Source organism: Notolabrus celidotus, chromosome 6 (assembly GCF_009762535.1).
Source record: "Notolabrus celidotus isolate fNotCel1 chromosome 6, fNotCel1.pri, whole genome shotgun sequence".
Taxonomy (NCBI): Eukaryota; Metazoa; Chordata; class Actinopteri; order Labriformes; family Labridae; genus Notolabrus; species Notolabrus celidotus.
Window position 1 is genome coordinate 19666460 of NC_048277.1, and position 20043 is coordinate 19686502.

At 37.3% G+C, this 20043-nt stretch overlaps 2 protein-coding genes across 2 annotated transcripts; one reads left to right on the forward strand and one right to left on the reverse strand.

The window, feature by feature from the left end:
• The first annotated feature begins 2940 nt into the window (after window positions 1-2940).
• On the forward strand, window positions 2941-7471 carry miox (myo-inositol oxygenase). The gene is made up of 10 exons (XM_034685919.1): window positions 2941-3152; window positions 3259-3339; window positions 4677-4757; window positions 5171-5333; window positions 5443-5510; window positions 5662-5771; window positions 5864-5931; window positions 6679-6728; window positions 6893-7005; window positions 7089-7471. The coding sequence occupies exons 1-10, from the start codon at window positions 3135-3137 to the stop codon at window positions 7195-7197; spliced, it is 861 nt and encodes a 286-aa protein (XP_034541810.1). The 5' UTR covers window positions 2941-3134; the 3' UTR covers window positions 7198-7471.
• Window positions 7472-7478: 7 nt separating this feature from the next.
• On the reverse strand, window positions 7479-19012 carry lmf2a (lipase maturation factor 2a). The gene is made up of 14 exons (XM_034685918.1): window positions 18784-19012; window positions 16525-16778; window positions 16402-16430; window positions 15925-16118; window positions 14629-14807; window positions 13064-13205; window positions 12666-12794; window positions 12482-12587; window positions 12239-12335; window positions 11824-12006; window positions 10867-11035; window positions 9925-10036; window positions 8609-8717; window positions 7479-8501 (listed from the first exon to the last, which is right to left on the reverse strand). Exons 1-14 carry the CDS (start codon window positions 18875-18877, stop codon window positions 8106-8108), a joined length of 2193 nt encoding a protein of 730 aa, XP_034541809.1. The 5' UTR covers window positions 18878-19012; the 3' UTR covers window positions 7479-8105.
• Window positions 19013-20043: the final 1031 nt, after the last annotated feature.

A 20043-nucleotide genomic window follows, 5' to 3' on the forward strand; every position in this document is an offset into this window, starting at 1 on the left:
TAAAATTAATAAAAACCATTATACTGTGAATATAACTTTGCTAAATCGTCATTTCAATGTACAAGTGTCCTTTGACAAAAGTGTGTCGCTTTTATCTAACACTCTGTTTTACAATAACAGTGTTGTGTAATAAAATGTCAGTGAAACATCCCATGTATGTTTTCTACAGCTCTAATGAGTGAGTGTGTGTTTTTGATTTGATGGTTAATGGTTTATGAATTTAAATTTGTAGTATTTAATGTAAGTTAGATAACAATCACTCTTGGCTACTACTACAATAACTACTGCTACTACTTCTACTACCACACACACACACACACACACACACACACACACACACACACACACACACAAACTAACACGCACACGCACACGGCAAGGAAGAGATAACTGACCATTGCCACAGAATTTGTCACATTCACAACATTACACCTCTCTGCTCTACCTTGTGAGTGGTGTGTGTGTGTGTGTGTGTGGGTGTGTGTGTGTGTGTGGGGGGGGGGGGGCTGCAGTGCTCCAAATTATCAGGTATACACAATTATTTACATGGCAACACAAAAGGACACAAAAAAGGAAGTAAGAAGTACAAGGTCAAATATATCTGTTATTTTCATCCATGGTAAAGGACAAGCAAAAGAAAAAAGCTAGATTCTTAATTTCCACATTTTCAGACAGAGTATATTTTTCAGAGTTTGGCAGGCACCTCATTTGTAGAGCACATCAGTCTAAATCAACACTTTTCAGGGCATCTAAGATAGCCAATCAGATTTCAGTATTGGACTGTATCTCTTCCACCCCTGGACACACTTTACTCAAACAGAAGAGAAAATTTATGAGCGTTCTTGACCCTTTGACTGCTGTGAATGTGAAAACAATAGTAATGATTAACCGTGGTGAATGAAGAAGCTCATCAATTGGATTTTTAGTGTTTTTGCCATGTTACAATAATCCTACTAAAACAAAAAAAAAATTTGCATAATATACTTCCTCCTTTCAGATATTTGTTGCTGTATGTGTAGATATGTGTGTAAAGGCACTGATTTATTTCTAAATCTGTAGGAGTATTTTTTTAAAAAAAAAAGGTGAATCTTCTAAAATCATACATAAATCCATCAAATAGTCCATCACATTAAGATCTAATGTGCATTTTCTCTTTCTATCAAAGCAGTTATTACCACGACTATTAAATTTATGCATTCAGTCCCAAGTATATGATAGGTGTACATGGTGACCCCCTTTGAGTGATGCCCAGACAATTTAGTATGTTTGGCTGAAGGGACTTAATAAATCAAGAGGACTGGGTCATCGACTCAAGCTTGTTTGAACACTTCTGTCAACTTTGGATTAACAAACAGAACAGATTTCCTTCTACAACCAGTTGCAGTCAGTCGGTGTGTTTGTTTGTTTCAAACAAGAGTCAACTGTAACATTTGATCATGTAATCAGATCTGTGCCAAGAAATAAAAATCAAGAAATGTTCTGGATTTGTTCCACCTTCTGTCATGAAATATGTTGTTAGGTCACTTGTTCTGTCACACAATGAGTACTGTCCGCTTATCTGGTCAAGTGCTGCTGAAAAACGTCTAAAAAGACTTCAAGTTGTACAAAATAGAGCTGCCAAATTGGCTCTGAACTGTTCTTTTCATACTAATGTGCTTGAGATGCATAAAAGATTATATTGGCTAACTGTGGAGGCTAAATTAAAATTACGTCTCCTGTCATTTATGCAAACTGTTATATGGAATAACACACCACAGTTCTTTTGTGATATCCTCAAATATTCTGGTTTTAATCATAGGTATACGACACGTCATGTGAGCACTGGTTATCTGCTAACACCAAGTCCTAGAACTAACTGAATGATGAGATCTGTTCTTTTTAGAGGTTCCTCTGCCTGGAATCAACTCCCCACCAACATAAGAATGATCAAAAACAGATTTTCTTTTAAAAAGTCACTTAAACAAATGCTGCTAAATTCCTCATAGACGTTATTATGTAAGCACTGTTTTGAAAGTCTTTGTTTTATTAATTTTTTGGTGTGTTTGTAACAATTTTGGTTTAGTTTCCATTATTTTTTAGTTTAATGCTACTCGTCGTTTATTTGCTCAGATACTTAGTTTATTTTCATTTTCATTCTTGATTTTGCTATTGCATCTTTGTTTTATGGATAATGTGTGATTTTAAATAATTGTTTTTCTTGTTTTTGTTTTGTTGTGGGGATCCCAGGAAGAGTAGCAACCACAATGTGGAAGCTAATGGGGATCCTAATAAAGAAAGAAAGAAAGAAATCAAATCATGGAAGATTTTTAAATTTTGAGGTTTGCATGTGCATTTGTGTGTGTATTTGAGAGAGTTTATTGAGTGTGTAGGTGCATCTAGTTTAGCTCTATTCAATTAGCGTCCTGCGGGCCACATGCGGCCTGAAAGCAACCCTCGAGTGGCCCGAAAGCAACTGTAATGTAAAATTTAAAGAAGCAGTATTTCAGCATAGGTTGAGCTGAAGTACTTTTCTTTTATTGTGTTTACGCCCTTTTGGATGTGGCAATACGTTCATAAACATCCAGTGTGTTTGTTATCTTATCTATTTGTTTTCCTTTTAAATGGTTAACTTTGCTCACTGTCTGCTAAAAATGTCCGGCCCATCTCATGTCCTTAGTCTGAAAATCTGTCCCGACCAAATATTTAATTGAGTAGCCCTAGTGGAAAGGAAACTAATAAATGCGTAAATAGGTAGGTTTAGCTTTTTATCAATGTAAACCTACTTCTTTTTAATTGTAAATACATGGTTAATAGAAAAGGTAAATAAACAAGTAAAATATGGAGCCAAGAAGTACTGCGTCATCCTGCATCAGCCCAAATTTGAAACCTGCTGATCACTGAGAAAACTCTGAGGACAAACGCACGTACACAAGGCCAAGGTTCAACACAGGACACCCCGTTAGTAGAGGTTTAGTTAAAGTGTGACAGGATATTTGTGCAGACCCTTCCTTTGTAGGTGTACAGTGAAGGTTGAAGGAGTTTAAACAGACAGGATATGTACGGTGCTGTGTGTATATATATATGGGAGAGGTCAAAACACAGCAGTGAGCTCCAGGAGACCAACACACCACAGCAACAGACTTCATCTGTCAACCATGAGGGTCATCAACGTGGTACATGTGGATTTAATGCAAATACTGGTCATATGCTATCATCGTTAACTATTTAAGTGGCTTTTTTTATCTTTGAAAAACATGATGTCTGTTATTTTTGATGCAGGGTCCAGATCCCTCTCTAGCATATCGGCCAAATCTAGAGACGAATGAAATCAAAGGAAAGGAAGAATACAGAAACTTCGAGGTAAGCTTTCAAAGCTTTTTCATAATCTGGGAACGCTTCAAAAGGGAAAAACAGGGTTATTGGCACATTTATGATTAAGGGGTACTGTCTACTACATGTGTAAAAACACACTTAGCATCTGCAAAAAACTACAACCTTCAAAAAACTTGATATTTTTTATTTCTCATTCGATAGATGCTTAAATTCTTATCTATGTGTACTGATTAAACCATGTTACAATTTATTGTATAATAAAACATAACCAAAATGATTATTTAATGTCTCTTTAACTTGTTTTTGGAATTATCTAAGCTCCTTAACACCTGTAGTTTGGGCTGGCACAGAAACTTGTGTTATTTCTTTAAATACCATGATTATTTGTAACTACATAGTATGTTAACACAACATTTTATGGAGTATTGTTTTCTTAAACATAGTGTAGTAGTATTTTCCATATATCACATCTTTAAATGGGCAAAATTATTGGTGGGTCAGTGTAAATGCTACCAGAATTAAAAAACGCCTCTTTTTGTTATGTAGTAGTTGAAAGTAAGATAAGTGATAAATGTTGGACCTCACAACAAAATATGGCAAGGCAAGGCAAGGCAAGTTTATTTATAAAGCACCATTCATACATAGAGCAATTCAAAGTGCTTTACAGAGTTAAAAAAAAAAACCAGAACAGTAACAATCAACAAAAACATACAGCAAACCCTTCAAAAATTTACAATTTATATGCGGCCAGTTATGTTTGATCCTCTCTCTCTCTCTCTCTCTCTCTCTCTCTCTCTCTGTGTGTGTGTAATCATGTAACTTAACGTACATGGTAAATAGTGTTGGGTCTTGTTTTTATTTTAATTAGGAGGGATTACTATAAATAATCAGCCTCCTTCGCTGCTCTGAAGTCCTTCCTTGCAGAGTCTTACTGTCCCGCGGGACACAGAATCACAACTGGTCTTGTCTTAACCGAAATGAACCTTTAATCATTTATCTCAGAACTTCTTCCCAAGGATTAAGACTCATACATTGAGTCTTTTCTGTGTCTAGTCGCAGCCCGAAGCTGGCTCAGACCTCTTGACACCCTCGCAGGATGCCCGTATGCCCAACATTTAATTGTAGATCCAATATCAAGTTAATTCCATAACGCCATACCTTGTCAGAAAACATCCAATTTAAAATATGACATTAAGCAAACATAAGCATGGAAACATAAAATATTTTGAAATATGTTATTGCCAAAAAATGTTTCTATGGCCCTGATCCTGTTTCTGTATTTGTGTACTGTGTGTGTGTGTGTGTGTGTGTGTGTGTGTGTGTTTGTGTGTGTATCTGTGTCTGTGTGTGTGTGTGTGTTATAGAGTGGAAGTATTATTGATCGTGTGTTCAACACATACAAGCTGATGCACACCAACCAGACGCTGGACTTTGTGAATAAAAAGGCGAGTAAATCAGCAAACTATTAAGTGTCCACTGACTTTTCTTATGTAATTAACTGTTTTATGTAATGTGGTTTGTTTGTGACACAGTGATCCTGCCAGACTAAGCAAACAATCGTCCCCCCCAAAAAAGTTAAGAGTTACGTCAGACCTAAATGTTTGCTTATCCCCTTTTTTTTACTCAAAGGTTACATAGAGACACTCTCCTGTGTTCACGACTTAGCCGTAGTTTCCTCTCTGTTGGCCGTTTTAGAAGTGTTTTTAAAAAAAAGGGCGCCCTTTCAGTTTCATCTACAATGACCTGTTCAAATCAACACTGATTCATCTATCCAGCTACAGATGCACAAATTGCAGACCTGGTCAACCTTCCCTTAACATTTAATTGAAAGTAATACTTGACTCTTACCTTCCTGCAGCACTCTGAATGGTCTGGTTGCAACCACTCCGAGATGGGAATGATGGATGTCATCATGTCTCTGGACCAGTTAGTGGATGAGTCTGATCCTGATGTGGACTTCCCCAACTCTTTCCACGCCTTCCAAACTGCTGAAGGAATCCGCCAGGCACACCCTGACAAAGGTAAACCATAACAGGGAGAGAGATGGAAACAAACAAACACACACACAATAACTATGTAGAAGCACATACAAACAGCTGATAATCATCTGTTTTCACTGTCTGTCCTCAGACTGGTTCCAGTTGGTGGGTCTGATCCACGATGTTGGGAAGATCATGGCTCTCCGTGATGAACCTCAGGTAAGCAACCAGCTCAACACAGAGGAACATAGCATCACAACCACAGCCTTACAATTTAATTCAAACTTAGCATCCTTGAACTGAATATCAGCATTATATCTACACCAAGATCTAAATCCTGCTAACAGCAGTCTGTATGTGCACTCTTCAGTGGGCTGTAGTGGGAGACACCTTCCCTGTTGGCTGCAAGTTTCAAAACTCAATTGTGTTCAGGGACAGCACCTTCCTGGATAACCCTGATGAAAAAAATCCCATGTACAAGTAGGTATTTTCATGTTCAATATTCAAAGCCTGTGAACAACAGTCTGTTCTAGTATTTGCCACAGTGTTTTTTTTTTCCCCTCTCTCTCAAGTACTGAATATGGGATCTATAAGCCAAACTGTGGGCTCAGCAATATCTTCATGTCCTGGGGCCATGATGGTAAGACACAATCAGGCACACACAGACTCTGCTGTTACACATCAAAAGCATAAATATCCATAGCTAATTTAAGAACTAGAATATGGCATTGAAAGAACGTTTACACAAAACTTGTATTTTTTTAGCACTAGTATGTTTATGTGTGTTGTGGTCAGATATATGGAAGCATGTACTTATTTTTGTTCCAGCAGATGTAGGACATATTTCTATCTACATGAAAAATGTCAATATACGGTGGCCCTGAGGGACAAAATATATTTTCAAAAGATGAAACACTTTTACAAAGTTGGAGACAAATTTACAAACGATTGAACACTTTTACCGTTAGGTCTGACACCTCTCCCTGAGACCCGAGGATGTCCTAATACGTAAACCATGTCCATGTCCGTTTGGTTTCTCTCCATCAAAACAAATTAAATGACCCCTCACTCGATCACTTCCGGTATTTGGTACATTCCCTTTCCGTAAAAGTGAAATGTTGATTTGTTTCAGAAATGGTAAAAGTGTTTCATCTTTTGTAAATTTGTTTCCTTAAATGTAAATTTGTTTGGGCCTTGGTAAAAGTGTTTTTCTGATGTAATTTTGTTTTTTAAAATGTAAAAATGTTTTCCAAAATGTAAATTTGTCTCCAACTTTGTAAAAGTGTTTCATCTTTTGTAAATTGTTTTGCCCTTCAGGGCCACCGTACATTACAATTATGTTAGACCATGTTTATCTATGCCTGAATTCCTGCACTGATGTTTTCAGAGTATCTTTACCAAGTTATGAAGTTCAACAACTGCTCCATCCCAGAGGAGGTGAGTAGATTTAGGTATAAGAGTAACAGCCTACTTCAAAATTTACACACAAATGGAAGTAACAGTTTTTGTGAGCATGTTTTAAGTCTTTTAAAACCAAATATTCCTTTCCTCGCCTGCAGCTGTTCTGTCTGACCCAGTTCTTTCTTTCTGTCTCTCTTCAGGGGTTGTATATGATTCGCTATCATTCATTTTACCCCTGGCACTCCCATGAAGACTACATGCATCTGTGTGATGACAAAGACTTGCAGATGATGCCCTGGGTCAAAGAGTTCAAGTGAGTATCTTCCTCTCACACATATATGTAAATCCTCCATTGACTGCCTTTAACATTCATCCTCCACCCCCCACCCTCCACAGCAAATTTGACCTGTACACAAAGACCACTGACCTGCCTGACGTCGACAAGCTGAAGCCATACTATCAGTCTCTGATTGACAAGTACTGTCCTGGAATACTGAAGTGGTGAAAAGGACAACAGAGAATTCATTTATATAGAGATTGCATATGTAGAATAACAAAATGAGTTGACATGTAATTGTTTTATTGTAACACTAAAGTAGAATTTCCTGTAACTCAACACTAATATTACTTGAAATGTGTTTCAATACAATTTGTATCTCTTTCAAAATACTGACATCATAACTTGTATTTTATCTTAGTAGAAACTGACAATTTAGGCTTCTATATATACCAAATATATCTTAAAATTCAGTGTAATTTAAATTCACATAAAAGATAAGAGAAGCATCTATTTTAGTATTTTTTAATGTCATAAAAAACCCTTTAAAATGTTCAACATCAACGTGTGATGTTTCATTTCTAACACTGACACAGACAAAAGACACTTTAGTGTGTGTAGATCTGTACATACAGCAAGAGACCACAGTGACAAGAACAAAATTAACATGCATGTACCTGTGATTACAAACAAGTGCAACAACAGACACCACCAACAAAAGAGAAGGAGTGATACAAATTAACCCTACATGGGTCAAAGGGAGCCCAACATACTTTTTAAATGTGATATTTTTCACCGCTTTTAACATTTTTCTACATACTTTTCTTTTAAGTGTTCAACCTGAGTCAGAGCCAACCAGGGAAGATCAAAATATCTTTAAAGATCTGCTGAAATACATGATGATGAGTTACATGATTGTGATATATCTGGTGAATGATCAATGCACCGCAGTAGGTAGTAGGGCAGAAGGCAGATAAACATATTCTTCCACAATTGGCTGATCAGGAAATACAAATATACACAGAAAAACTTCTTTGGTCATTCTGGTGACATTTTACGAAGGCAGCTGGTGAGAATAGTCTACAACTACAGGATTACCTGCATCCTTTTCAAAACCTTTTCATTCAGAAACCTTTTTATATCTCGTCGTCTTCCTCCTCCTCCTCTTTTTCCTCTACCTCGTCACCTGCAGAGTCTTTCTCCTCTCCATTCCCCTCCTCCTCATCCTCATCCTCCTCCACCTCATCCTCACTGTCCTCTCCATCTTCCTCCTCCTTCTCTTCAACTGACTCCCTGCAGTAGTCTGAGGATCCATCAGGTGCTTTTTCTGTGTGACCGCTCCCAGCTGGACAAAGGGGATCCTTTTCTGGATGTTTGTTCCTGTTTTGTAATCCTCGGAGCAGACAGAGGATAGCACTGCAGGCGATCAGGGTCCAGATTAGTGTGTGAGTAGGAGCACCTCTGACCTGGGAGCGTACCCACCTCACTGCCTTGGCAACGGGGGTGTGGGATAGACGAGGAGGCGATTTGTCCTAGACGTGATTAAAGATATATTACTATTAATCAATACCAGACTTCTGCTGCATGAAATATCTATGACAATGTGTGCACTGGTGTATCAGGGTTAGGATTAATTCACCTTTAGTCCATACTGGTTGAGCATGCCCTCTAGATAAGTGTTACCAAGGTGCACTGTGGGGTAAAATTCCTCATCATAGACCCTCCTCCACCAACGCTGTGGGTAAGACCTGCAAATAAAGACCAGACAAACATAACCTGAGAACAATACTTCATTTTTCTAGTTAGAACAGTTTGAGAGAGAAGAATTTAAATATTGAGTGCAAGTTTAAAAATGACAAACTGCAGACTAATGCAGCAAAAATATATATACAGTATCTCACAAAAGTGAGTACACCCCTCATATTTCTGCAAATATCTAATTATATCTTCTCATGGGACAACACTGAAGAAATGACACTTTGATATAATGTAAAGTAGTCAGTATACAGCTTGTATAAAAGTGTAAATTTACTGTCCCCTCAAAATAACTCAACACACAGCCATTAATGTCTAAACCACCGACAACAAAAGTGAGTACACCCCTAAGTTAAAATGTCCAAATTATTTTCCAGCACTGCCTTAACCATCTTGGGCATGGAGTTCACCAGAGCTTCACAGGTTGCCACTGGAATCCTCTCCCACTCCTTCATGATGACATCACGGAGCTGGTGGATGTTAGAAACCTTGCGCTCCTCCACCTTCCATTTGAGGATGCCCCACAGATGCTCAATAAGTTTTAGGTCTGGATACATGCTCGGTCACTCCATCACCTTTACCCTCAGGTTCTTTAGCAAGGCAGTGGACGTCTTGGAGGTGTGTTTGGGGTCGTTATCATTTTGGAGTACTGCCCTGCGGCCCAGTTTCTGAAGGGAGGGCATCATGCTCTGCTTCAGTATGTCACAGTACATGTTGGCATTCATGGTTCCCTCAATGAACTGTAGCTCCCCAGTGCCGGCAGCACTCATGCAGCCCCAGACCACGACACTCCCACCACCATGCTTGACTGCATGCAAGACACACTTGTCTTTGTACTCCTCACCTGGTTGCCACCACACATGCTTGACACCTTCTGAACCAAATAAGTTTATCTTGGTCTCATCAGACCACAAGACATGGTTCCAGTAATCCATGTCTTGTGGTCTGCTTGTCTTTAGCAAACTGTTTGCGGGCTTTCTTGTGCATCATCTTTAGAAGAAATGTGAGAGGTATACTCATTTTTGTGAAATACTGTATATAAATTATATTACAAATTATAAATTATAAATAAATCTATGTAATTCTAAACAGATTCTGAATAGTTTTGATTAACATATTTCAGCCAGGAGATGAAGAGATTTTTTTTTAGTACATTTACAAACCAAGAAGATGGAGGACAAAAATAAAGAGAGCACTGACCCATCAGCCTTTGGTTCAGTAAACCAGTATCTGTAGCGGTGGGCTCGAAGGTAGGTAGGAGGCTGCTTGTAGAATGGATACTGAGATACATCGCTCTGGATCAACTCTATCACTGCAGAACACAAAACAAAGCTTTGAAGATAACTGCTTGCTCTTTGAAAAATATAGCAGAAAAAAAATACAAAGCTGTGTCATCCTTTCAAATAATATATTAAGTGGGTTTGAAAACATTCCCTAAGATACTACCAACTGGATTTTTTAATCAAACATTACCGTTATTATCTTTGACTACATTTATATTTTCCAACTAAAAGTGAAAAACAGTGCAGCATTGTGTACACTGGTGTCTGCAACATGCATTTCTTGATAATAACTCTAGGGGGCAGCAAAGATAACATTTCAAGTGCTATTAGAGAACAGCTATTTACACTGATCAGACACTACCGAGAGTACAGCTTCAATATTACAATGATCAGAGACCTGCTTTTCTAACCATCTCAGCCCTTCTACTGATAAACCATATAAGATCACAATGGTTAAACAGCTGGGACTCATTCATGCCCAACAAAACAATCAAAATGTTTATTTTCATGAATGTTTATGTTGTGTTGCACAAGTTCACTGCCATTTTCATGAGATGGGAACACCGTACACCTTGCTGCTGATTGGGTAAAACCTCTGACACACCCACTGCATGAGGAAAATAATATGTAAAAGGGTTGAATAACATTTCAGAGAAACACGTTGTTTGATTTGGAAACTGTAACGAAACAGCATGCCCCGTTTCTGACATCATTGATTGTGTGGTGCAAGAAGTGCAGCATACTTTAAACCTGATAAAAAGCTGTGAAGTGGTGGTTTTCTGCTCCATTTGATTCAGTATGAATTATCCTTTATGGAGGAGAAAAAAAAAGAGTGCTACATTCTCTCTGGAGTGCTTACCATCTGTTTTGCCTTGGAGCAGTCTATATATGAGGCTGGTGAACCATGGAGCCTGCGTATGACTTCCTAGGGCGGCAAACCACATTTGCCAGTCCAATCTGGGCTGATGGGGTGTCACCACACGGGGAGGTGCACTGAGGTTGCCTGGCTTATACATGAACTCAATTTCCTAGGAGGAAAAAAAGATTCAGACTAAAAAAATTACTTTAAACTAAAAGATACAGTACAGTTAGTCTGCATACTTTTAAACAGTAAGCAATTCAAAGGGAGCATCTTTAACAACATGTAGAAATGAATAAGCGAGTTTGGATGGAAAACCTCACTAGGTTTTTTACAACCCCCCCAGATGAAGAGTAGGCAGCTACAAACACCTCAGCCATGCTGGAGGCTCTGTGGTGGCCTAGAGGCCAACCACTCACATGTTTTCTGGAACTGCTCTAAGAGAAAACCATTATGGGATGTTGTATATAGGACTATAAAGGACATTACAGGTTATGAGGTTCCAAACAGTTGTGTTGTCATGTACTTGGGAAACTTTAAGAGACTGTTCAAGGAAAGGACAGGTATCTGATTTTTACTCATAGCCAGTAAAAAAGCTATAACCAGAAACTGGTACAAAGTGGAACCCCAGAATAAAGAGCACTGGTTTGAAATCATTTAAGATATCTATGTAATGTAAGAGCTGATGTACCAACTAAAGCTCAAAGGACATACCCACAACAAATAACTGAACTGTTTCGAAGTGACTAAGAGGGAGGTCTCGCATACTAGAAATGCCCCTGAAAATGTTTGTGTGTTTATGTATTGTTCTATAATTGTTTTCTGAAATGAAAATAAATAAAAATAAAGTATATATAAAGAAAAAATTAATAAATAAGCAGTGCAGTCCTGTCATTATACACAGTCATTAACAGGCAAATTTAGATGTGTATAAGCCATGTTAGGTTTATCCCTCACCGTCCACGCGACACCATCATTACTCCCCTCAATAACGACCTCTGGTCGCCCACCGACCCCGGTCATCCTCCTGAACAGGCCGTATGAGTTGACTAGCTGATAGCGATCCACTAGGTCATAGGCCTGACGCACACCTGGCCACAGCCTGGCATTCGAATCGTACTCTATATATGAGAAGGGGATCTGGAACATAAAAATGTGTTGGTTTGAGAGAAAATACGTGGGTCAAATTGTAGCAAAAATACATGAGAGATGTTTACAAAAGACAAAGCATGAAAAAAAGGGGGAAAGTACAGATTTCAATCAGCATTGATGATATGTATATGGTAGCTGTCTATTAGTGAGGTTTAAGCTAATGCTATGTTTACTTTCTGAGATTAAATATGACTGTTACGGTTTGTTAAGAAGCACCCACCAGGCTAACTGTGAACATTGCAGCAGCGGCAGCAGCAAACAAAGTCCACTGAACAGTTCCACAAAACCTCCTTAGGAAACCAGAGACACAGGCACACCTAGCAAACAACATAGTACATGTATATTCAAGTGTTTCTACTGCACAATAATACTTTTTTTTATTATAACAAGGAGCACACTTATATGAAATCTAGAAAACACAAGTCACATCATCAAGCATCCAAGCTCACACAAGGAGCCTTACCTGAACATGGCAGTGATCATCTCCCAAGTGAGGGAGAGGACACCCATCCAGATGCAGGGGATGGTAACAGTTTTCAGGAACTGGTTAAACTGATGGTATGTGAATGCTGCAAGGACACAAATGTTAACAATAAAAACTGCAAAATGTGATTGTCTGTTTCCTGTTTAATTAAACATTCACACACCTGTCCTGGAGGTGATGACATTCTTTGATGTACCCAGCTGCAGGTCAAAGAAAACAATCGACCCGAGGATGAGAAGAGCCCAGACTGCCAGCTCCAGCAGGTAACAGAGCCACGACCACAGCCTGGAGTCTGTCAGAACCGAGAGAGAGAATGATGACACTCTGTCAGTAAACTATGACAGAGTGGAAAAACAACAATCAGGTTTTCATCATGCATCCCTATGTAGATACTGTTCTAGGCAACATTCCCAATTGCTGAGAGTTCAATGAATTTCTAGGCCATGTTGGAGCTATTTTTGAGCAAACCCTCCCTGGGAATAATGATACTGGTGTTCCCTTTTGTTAACCTAACAGATCTGTTCAGTCTGCACGTGTATGAAGTATTAACACTTTTCATACCACTGTTGCTGCTGGTCTTGTCTGTCTTGCGTAGCAGGAAATTAACATGCTGATCATCCAGAAGTGACAAGCACAGGGCCAAGGTCAGCAGGTTAAAGAAATTGTAGTTGCCGGTCAAAATGATGAGCACTTGAAGGATCACCTACGAGAGAGAAAAACAGAAACATGTCTAGAATTAATATACCATTATTATAATTGTTATTTTATTTTTATTATGAAAGAAACAATCATTTTTCTTGCTATAGACTGGTGATCCTCCGATTGAGACAGTCAGGGCCTATAAGATGATCTCTCTCATTCCACTCGCCACTTTCAAAAACTTATTACACCCATAACTCAACATCACTGCACTTGCTTTTAAATTGCTTTTAAGTTGTTCACTGCTGTCATATGTTTGTATTGTATTGTCCTCTCTGTTTTTTGTTTTGTTTTTATTTATTGTCTTGCCACCTGTGTTGCCTTTTTCGCCCAGGTCGTACAAATGAGAATTGGTTCTCAATTAACTCACCTGGTTAAATAAAGGTTAAATAAATAAATAAAAATCTATTCTATTGCTAAAAATGACTATTAACCCAATAGCCAATTCCAATACTAATGTTTTTGTAAAAAATGTATTGACCTTACTCACGTTTCTTTATTCAATTCCCACATCTGGTCCAGGGACCCAAATCTATCTTTATTATAAAAACAGTAGTGAGCATTACTAAAGTCATCCAGGCCTTCTTTACATTACCTTTCAGTGAGTACAAGTTTAATCATATGTATTTACTGAAAAAAGAATATAACTTTAACTTTTTCACTAAAAAATATTTTTGTTTATAAAAATAACTGCTCCAAAATACCCTCCGCAATGATTTTACGTGGCCCAAAAAAACAAATATCTTTCTAAAAACACAACTGCTTATATGCAAACTAACATCCCCTTGGTTCACTGCTACAGATTTCTAAGTGTTATTGGTATTCCTATTGTTAATTTTATTATCACTGTCATTATATTAATTCTTGTTTTATCATATAATTATTGTTGTATTTTATTTTACTTTATTTATCTTATTTACTTTACTTATATTATTTATTTACTTTTCTTCTGGTCCTGTCTCTTGGCTTATGTCTATTCCTTAAAATGTAATTTTAAAGAAGGGCCAGTTGATTTATATGACTGATAAAAGAAAAGTGTTTTGAGAATTAAAATATTTGGATATATATTTTCATCAAGGTAAATTCTCACTAGATGTGTTAACGACATCCTATTATTATCAGGTTGTTGTATTTTGTGTTTTTAATTTTTTTAATTTAGTTTATATGTATTTTGTTTTATTAAAAAGTAATGAAATATTCATGTTTTTAAGATGTATTGTAAAGTGTAATAATGACAAGATATCTCAATAAAAAGAGAATTACAAAAAAAGAAAAAGAAAACACAAATGCTGATATGTTAAAATGAAATACAATACACAAATCCTAAGAAAGCAGTAAATAAAAAAATAGAACTAAACAGAGATGATGAACTGATAAACATTCCACAAATATTATACATCAGAAATAACACTTCAATTTCTACCAACCTGCAGGTAAAAGGCACCGATCCGCAGTCTGCGCAGAGGGCTGAAGAAAAGGAAAGGGATAGGGATCTCTATGATGAAAGTCCCCATCACACTTAACTTCTGCCACCACACTGGTAACTGATGAGCAAACCAGGCCGCCGGCGTGGGGATACACTGAGTTTCATAGTGATATGTCAGAGCTGATCAACACACAAAACAAAGTCAATCAAATGAAAAATGAAAAACAGACAATAGATGACATCCTGTTATTTCACTACAGTACACAAATACAAAGTATAGAGCGTTGATCTTCTGCATCCTTTCTTACAAACTGGTGAAATCTGATGTCAAGTCTTTTTGCAGAATTAAACAAATACATGACTAGGGTTGCAAAATTCCATGAATTTTCAAAGTTGGAAACTTTCCATGGGAATTAATGGGAATAAACCAGGACTTCACTAAATTGAAGGTTGGCTCTTAATAGGGACCTTAAATATAGTTGGGGAAAATATATTTTACCATAATCCTGACTAAAACAATCAGATATCATGTAAGTACAGTTGAATATCTATGCTATTCCTCAATCACATGCACATAGCACACTGCTTATGGCAGGGCTATTGAGACCACGCCCCCTCAATGCACTGTGCATTCCTCCATCAGATGCATAGGTGATTTCTAATTTTGGTGGATGTCTGCTTAAAACAAAACAAATATTTATGCATTGAAATGATATGATACCTTTCCATTAAATTACCCTCAATTCCCATTTAATTCCCATAATTCCCATGGAAAGTTTCCAATTTGGAATATTTCAAAATTCCCCAGCTTAACTTCCCAAGGAAATTTACCGGAAACTTTCCAGAAATTTCCCGCCCCTTTGCAACCCTTTACATGACACATTAAAAGTAAAACCACTCTTCAGCACTTAGGGCTGGGTGATATGGCCTCGGAATAAAATCCCCAATTTTTTTTTACAAAAAACTCAATTTAAGATTTTAATCGATTTTGTTTTTTTCTCTGAAAAAAGAAAAGTACAACTAAGACTTTGCTAAATAGTCCTATGTCCTCACAGTGTACCTAAAACAAGTGCAAACTGTAAACTTTTCTTTAAAAGTGCATTTGGTAGTTTTGCCAACATTGAATTCAAACACAATATCACTTTAAGGCCTCCGAAAACAAGTGGAGGAGGTTACAGAGAAAATCTAGATTTTTTTTTTTTTTTTTAAATCGCCTGAAACCAAAAATGCGATTAATCGATTAAATCGATTTATGGTACAGCCCTATCAGCACTACATACAAAATAACCATATATACCTGTGAGGCCCCACCACGTGGGACATCTTGATGTGAGCTTCACAATGCCAGAGGCAAACATGAGCCTGAAGAGCAGCCAGCGGACTAACCAGAAGGTCACACGATCATGTTCTCTGACCCCTCGTGACCCTCGGATTAATGTCAGAGGAGCAATGAGGATACAGAGGAAACCTGTCTCCAGGAGCAAGTTGTCCCTGCACATTGATAGGTACAAGAAGACAATGTAATAGATGTAAGGAGTAGCAAGTAGGAGAAAAGCAGAGGACATGAAACCAGTGTTGTCATTGTAGTTTAGTGATGATAACAGTGTTGTTGCACAGCAGCAGAGACAAACATCATAGTGATGTTAAAAACAGCGGGCTGACAATGACATAAACCTATCAGCAAACCGCCAAACCTATCCTTGCATCCTTTAACAAGCTGCTGTTAAGAGCACTACTGTGTTAATTAGAGATAACAATTTTACAAATGACTCACCACTGGAAGTAGAGAAACACCTGCCCCACCTGAAACAAGAAACAACAACAACAAGTAGTGAGAGAAGAAGAGACAACATGACCACAGCCTGTAGAAAAACAACCAGATCCAGACAACACTCACCTGATACATCGACAGGTACAAGACCCAGAGGCAGAAAAACACCACACTGTCTCTGAAAGCCTCTACGAGAGTGGCAGTGAGGCTTAGCGCAGCACCTATAAGACACAGAAGCTCCATAGCGGTGTGCGTGTCCAGGCCAAGCTGAGGTCCAAGCCAAAGCAGGGTGGGAGAGGACAGCAGTTGATCCCCAAGAGGTTTACCACTGTATCGCAGCTGCCAGCGAGCAGGAAGTAGCCCATCATTACCATAGAGTCCTACAAATAAACACAAACATGGAGGAGAAACAACAACATTAAGCCCTCATAAGAGATCAACACCTTTAGATAATCATATTCCTTTATCTGGTGGTTTGAAGCTCTTGTGTGTTTTCTTCAGCTTTATTGTGCAACAACGTAGGGATCTGGTGACAATGAAGGGAACTTAATCTGGATGAATGTTATACAATTCATTTCAGGTTCATTGCACACTGTTCAGTAAAGTCTGTGTTGACTGTTTAGATCCTCTTTGAATTTCTCAGCCAGCAGCAACTTCATGAAAACAAGCATTTATTTTAACATAGAAGCATATTTGCATTTCAAAGCATGCACAACACATGGATAGGACATGCAGTACATATCTCATTTGAACTAGTTTCAATCAATCAGATCGATTGGCCAACTCCATTCGATCTGCAGAGTCCCTCTCTACTTTCAAAAGACAGCTAAAGACCCAGCTCTTTAGGAAGCACTATGCACTTTGCTAGACTGCTCTCCACTGTTGTCCCCAGTGGCAGATCATGTCTTCCAGCTACAGTTGACTCGCACTGTCCTGCTCTACTCTGGGAATCTGTGTTCAGCTCTGGAGTGACCCAGCACTTGGTACTTTGGTAATTATTGTGGTGATGTTAATTGTTGATGATGATAATGGAAGGTCTTAAATGATTTGGTTGCTTCATTGTAGATGTTCCTTATTTTACAAAAAAAATTTAAAAGATCCTTATTTACTTTTGTGCATTGCCTTTACACTGCTTTGCTGTACCTGCATCCAAATGGACTTGAAGCACTTTGTTACCCACACTGATCTTGTTTCCTCTTGTCTAGATCTTTGCTTGTGTTGTTCTTGTTCTCGTATGTACGTCATTTTGGATAAAAACGTCTTCTAAATGACATTGCAACATTGTAACAATCAATCAATCAAGCTTTATTTATATAGCACCTTTCATATAATTCAAATGCAACCAAAGTGCTTAACAGCGATTGAAGAACAAGAAAGAAGCAGAAATAAAACAATGGCAAGACATATTAGGGGAATTAATAATTTTAACAATGATAATAATAATAATAATAATAATAATAATAATAATAATACAAATAATAAAGTAAAAATTAAAAAAATTAAAATTAAAATACTTTAAAAAAATAGAGACTAATGCACAGCAAAAATAAAATATGTGTAATTAAAATAAGTTAAAGCATCAAAATTAAGAATACAAATAGTTAAAATAAATAGATTTTAAAAGGGTAAGGATAAGAGTTGAAAAATAAAACTAAGGCTAAAAGTATCACTAAAATTGAGTAGATAAATATTATGAATACATACATAAATACAAATAGAATAAGATAATAGTTAAAAATTACTAAAATAAAACAGCAACATTTAAATCAATATTACAGTAAAAGGTTAGTAATACAATTGTTAAACCCTACACACTGTACCTAAGCCACACTGAATAAATACGTATTCAGTTTAGCTTTAAAAGTTTCAATCTCTCTGTCAGCTCCTCTTCAGTCACTCATTTCGAAATCTTAAAATAATTTTGAAATGTTCTTTAAAAATATCGAATACACTTGAAGCAAAGTTACAATGCAGTAATAAAGAACAGGAACTAAACCCTGTGCAAGTGTGCATAAATACAATTTAACATCAGTATTCCCCACAGTTTGATTCAGTTTATGGGCGTGGGCGACGTTTCCTGAAAACCCTAAAACATGGGTACTGGAGTTAAAACCACGGGCAGCATGCGTGCGTATTTGCCACAGGTTGTCTCTACGCAGCTGCTAGCTTGTTAAATCAGCCAGGATTTAGGGGATACTTTCCTTGCACCGCAGAGAAACTTATAATCTGTTATTTTCCATATTTGACAGCACAGACACGCAGACAGACAGACAGAGCGCCAAGCCTCCAGCTAACAAGCTAACACATACCAGCAGAAGTAAGTTGGGCGAGCTTAGCTGTAACACAGTCTATGGCTGTAACGCAGTCAGCAGTGTGGAGTCTCACCTGGTATCTGCACGTAGAGGGAAACAAAAGCAGTCAGATAGATGACCGCCATGCACCAGAGGAACATACGCCGTGGCAGGATGATTTCCCCCATGGTTGAGCTGAGCTGCTGGGCAGCAAGAACACACCGCTGAGCTGCTGCCGGCTGTTCCTGTGGAAGAACGGGAAGCAGCGGGGAGCGGGTTGAACGTAGCCGGCGGACACGTAGAGACGCACGGGGGATGCTGCTTTCACGGCCACTAGATGCCGGTAGAGATTTTTAGAGACAGTTATTCAGGGGCGTCAAACTCATTTCAGTTCAGGGGCCACATATATGGAGCGAAAATTATGACTTTAATGTTTGGTATTGAAAATAAAATTGGGCATTGAAAAAACACCCTGAAACTGAAAAAAGAAACATTGGCATTGAAACACTTCTATTGTGAAAAATGTTAAGGGCATAAAAACAGGTTTTGGCATTGAAAACATTTCACTGAAGTTAAAATCACAGACATCAAATGTTATATTATTTAATTTCTAGATTTTTTTGCATTCTAATATGTTTTTGAATGACAATCATATTATATTTATTGAACTAGTTTCAATCAATCAATCAATCAATCAAGCTTTATTTATATGGCACCTTTCATACAAATTAAATGCAACCCGAAGTGCTTTACAGCGATTGAAAAACAAGAAAGAAGCATAAATAAAAACAATGGCAAGACATATTAGGGGAAAATAATAATAATAATACTAACACTACTACTACTTCTACTACTACTACTACTACTACTATTAATAATAATAATATTAATAATAATAATAGTAAAAATTACAATTAAAATTACATAAAATAAAATAAAAAAAATAGAAACTAATGCACAGCAAAAATAAAATGTGTAATCAAAATAAGTCAGAGCATCAAAATTAAGAATACAAATAATTAAAATAAATAGATTTTAAAAGGGTAAGAATAAGAGTTGAAAAATTAAACTAAGGCTAAAAGTATCAATAAAACTGTGCAGATAAATTAAATAAATAAATAAATAAAAATAGAGTAAGATAACAGTTAAAATTAATAAAATAATAAAGCAACATTTAGATCAATATTGGCAACATTGGCATTGAAACACTTGTATTGTAAAAAAAAATGTAATGGCATCAAAACAGGTATTGGCATTAAAAACGTTTCTCTGAAGTTAGAATCACAGACATCAAATGTTATATTATTTAATTTCTAGATTTTTTTGCATTCTAATATGTTATTCAATGACAATC

Coding starts and splice junctions, on each gene's coding strand:
- miox (XM_034685919.1), top strand. Junction 3,340..4,676: donor AAGAATACAGAAACTTCGAG/GTAAGCTTTCAA, acceptor TGTGTGTTATAG/AGTGGAAGTATTATTGATCG. Junction 7,006..7,088: donor CCCTGGGTCAAAGAGTTCAA/GTGAGTATCTTC, acceptor CACCCTCCACAG/CAAATTTGACCTGTACACAA.
- lmf2a (XM_034685918.1), bottom strand. CDS start 18,877: ATGGGGGAAATCATCCTGCCACGGCGTATGTTCCTCTGGTGCATGGCG. Junction 16,431..16,524: donor TGTACCTGTCGATGTATCAG/GTGAGTGTTGTC, acceptor TTCTTGTTTCAG/GTGGGGCAGGTGTTTCTCTA. Junction 8,502..8,608: donor TCAACCAGTATGGACTAAAG/GTGAATTAATCC, acceptor AATCACGTCTAG/GACAAATCGCCTCCTCGTCT.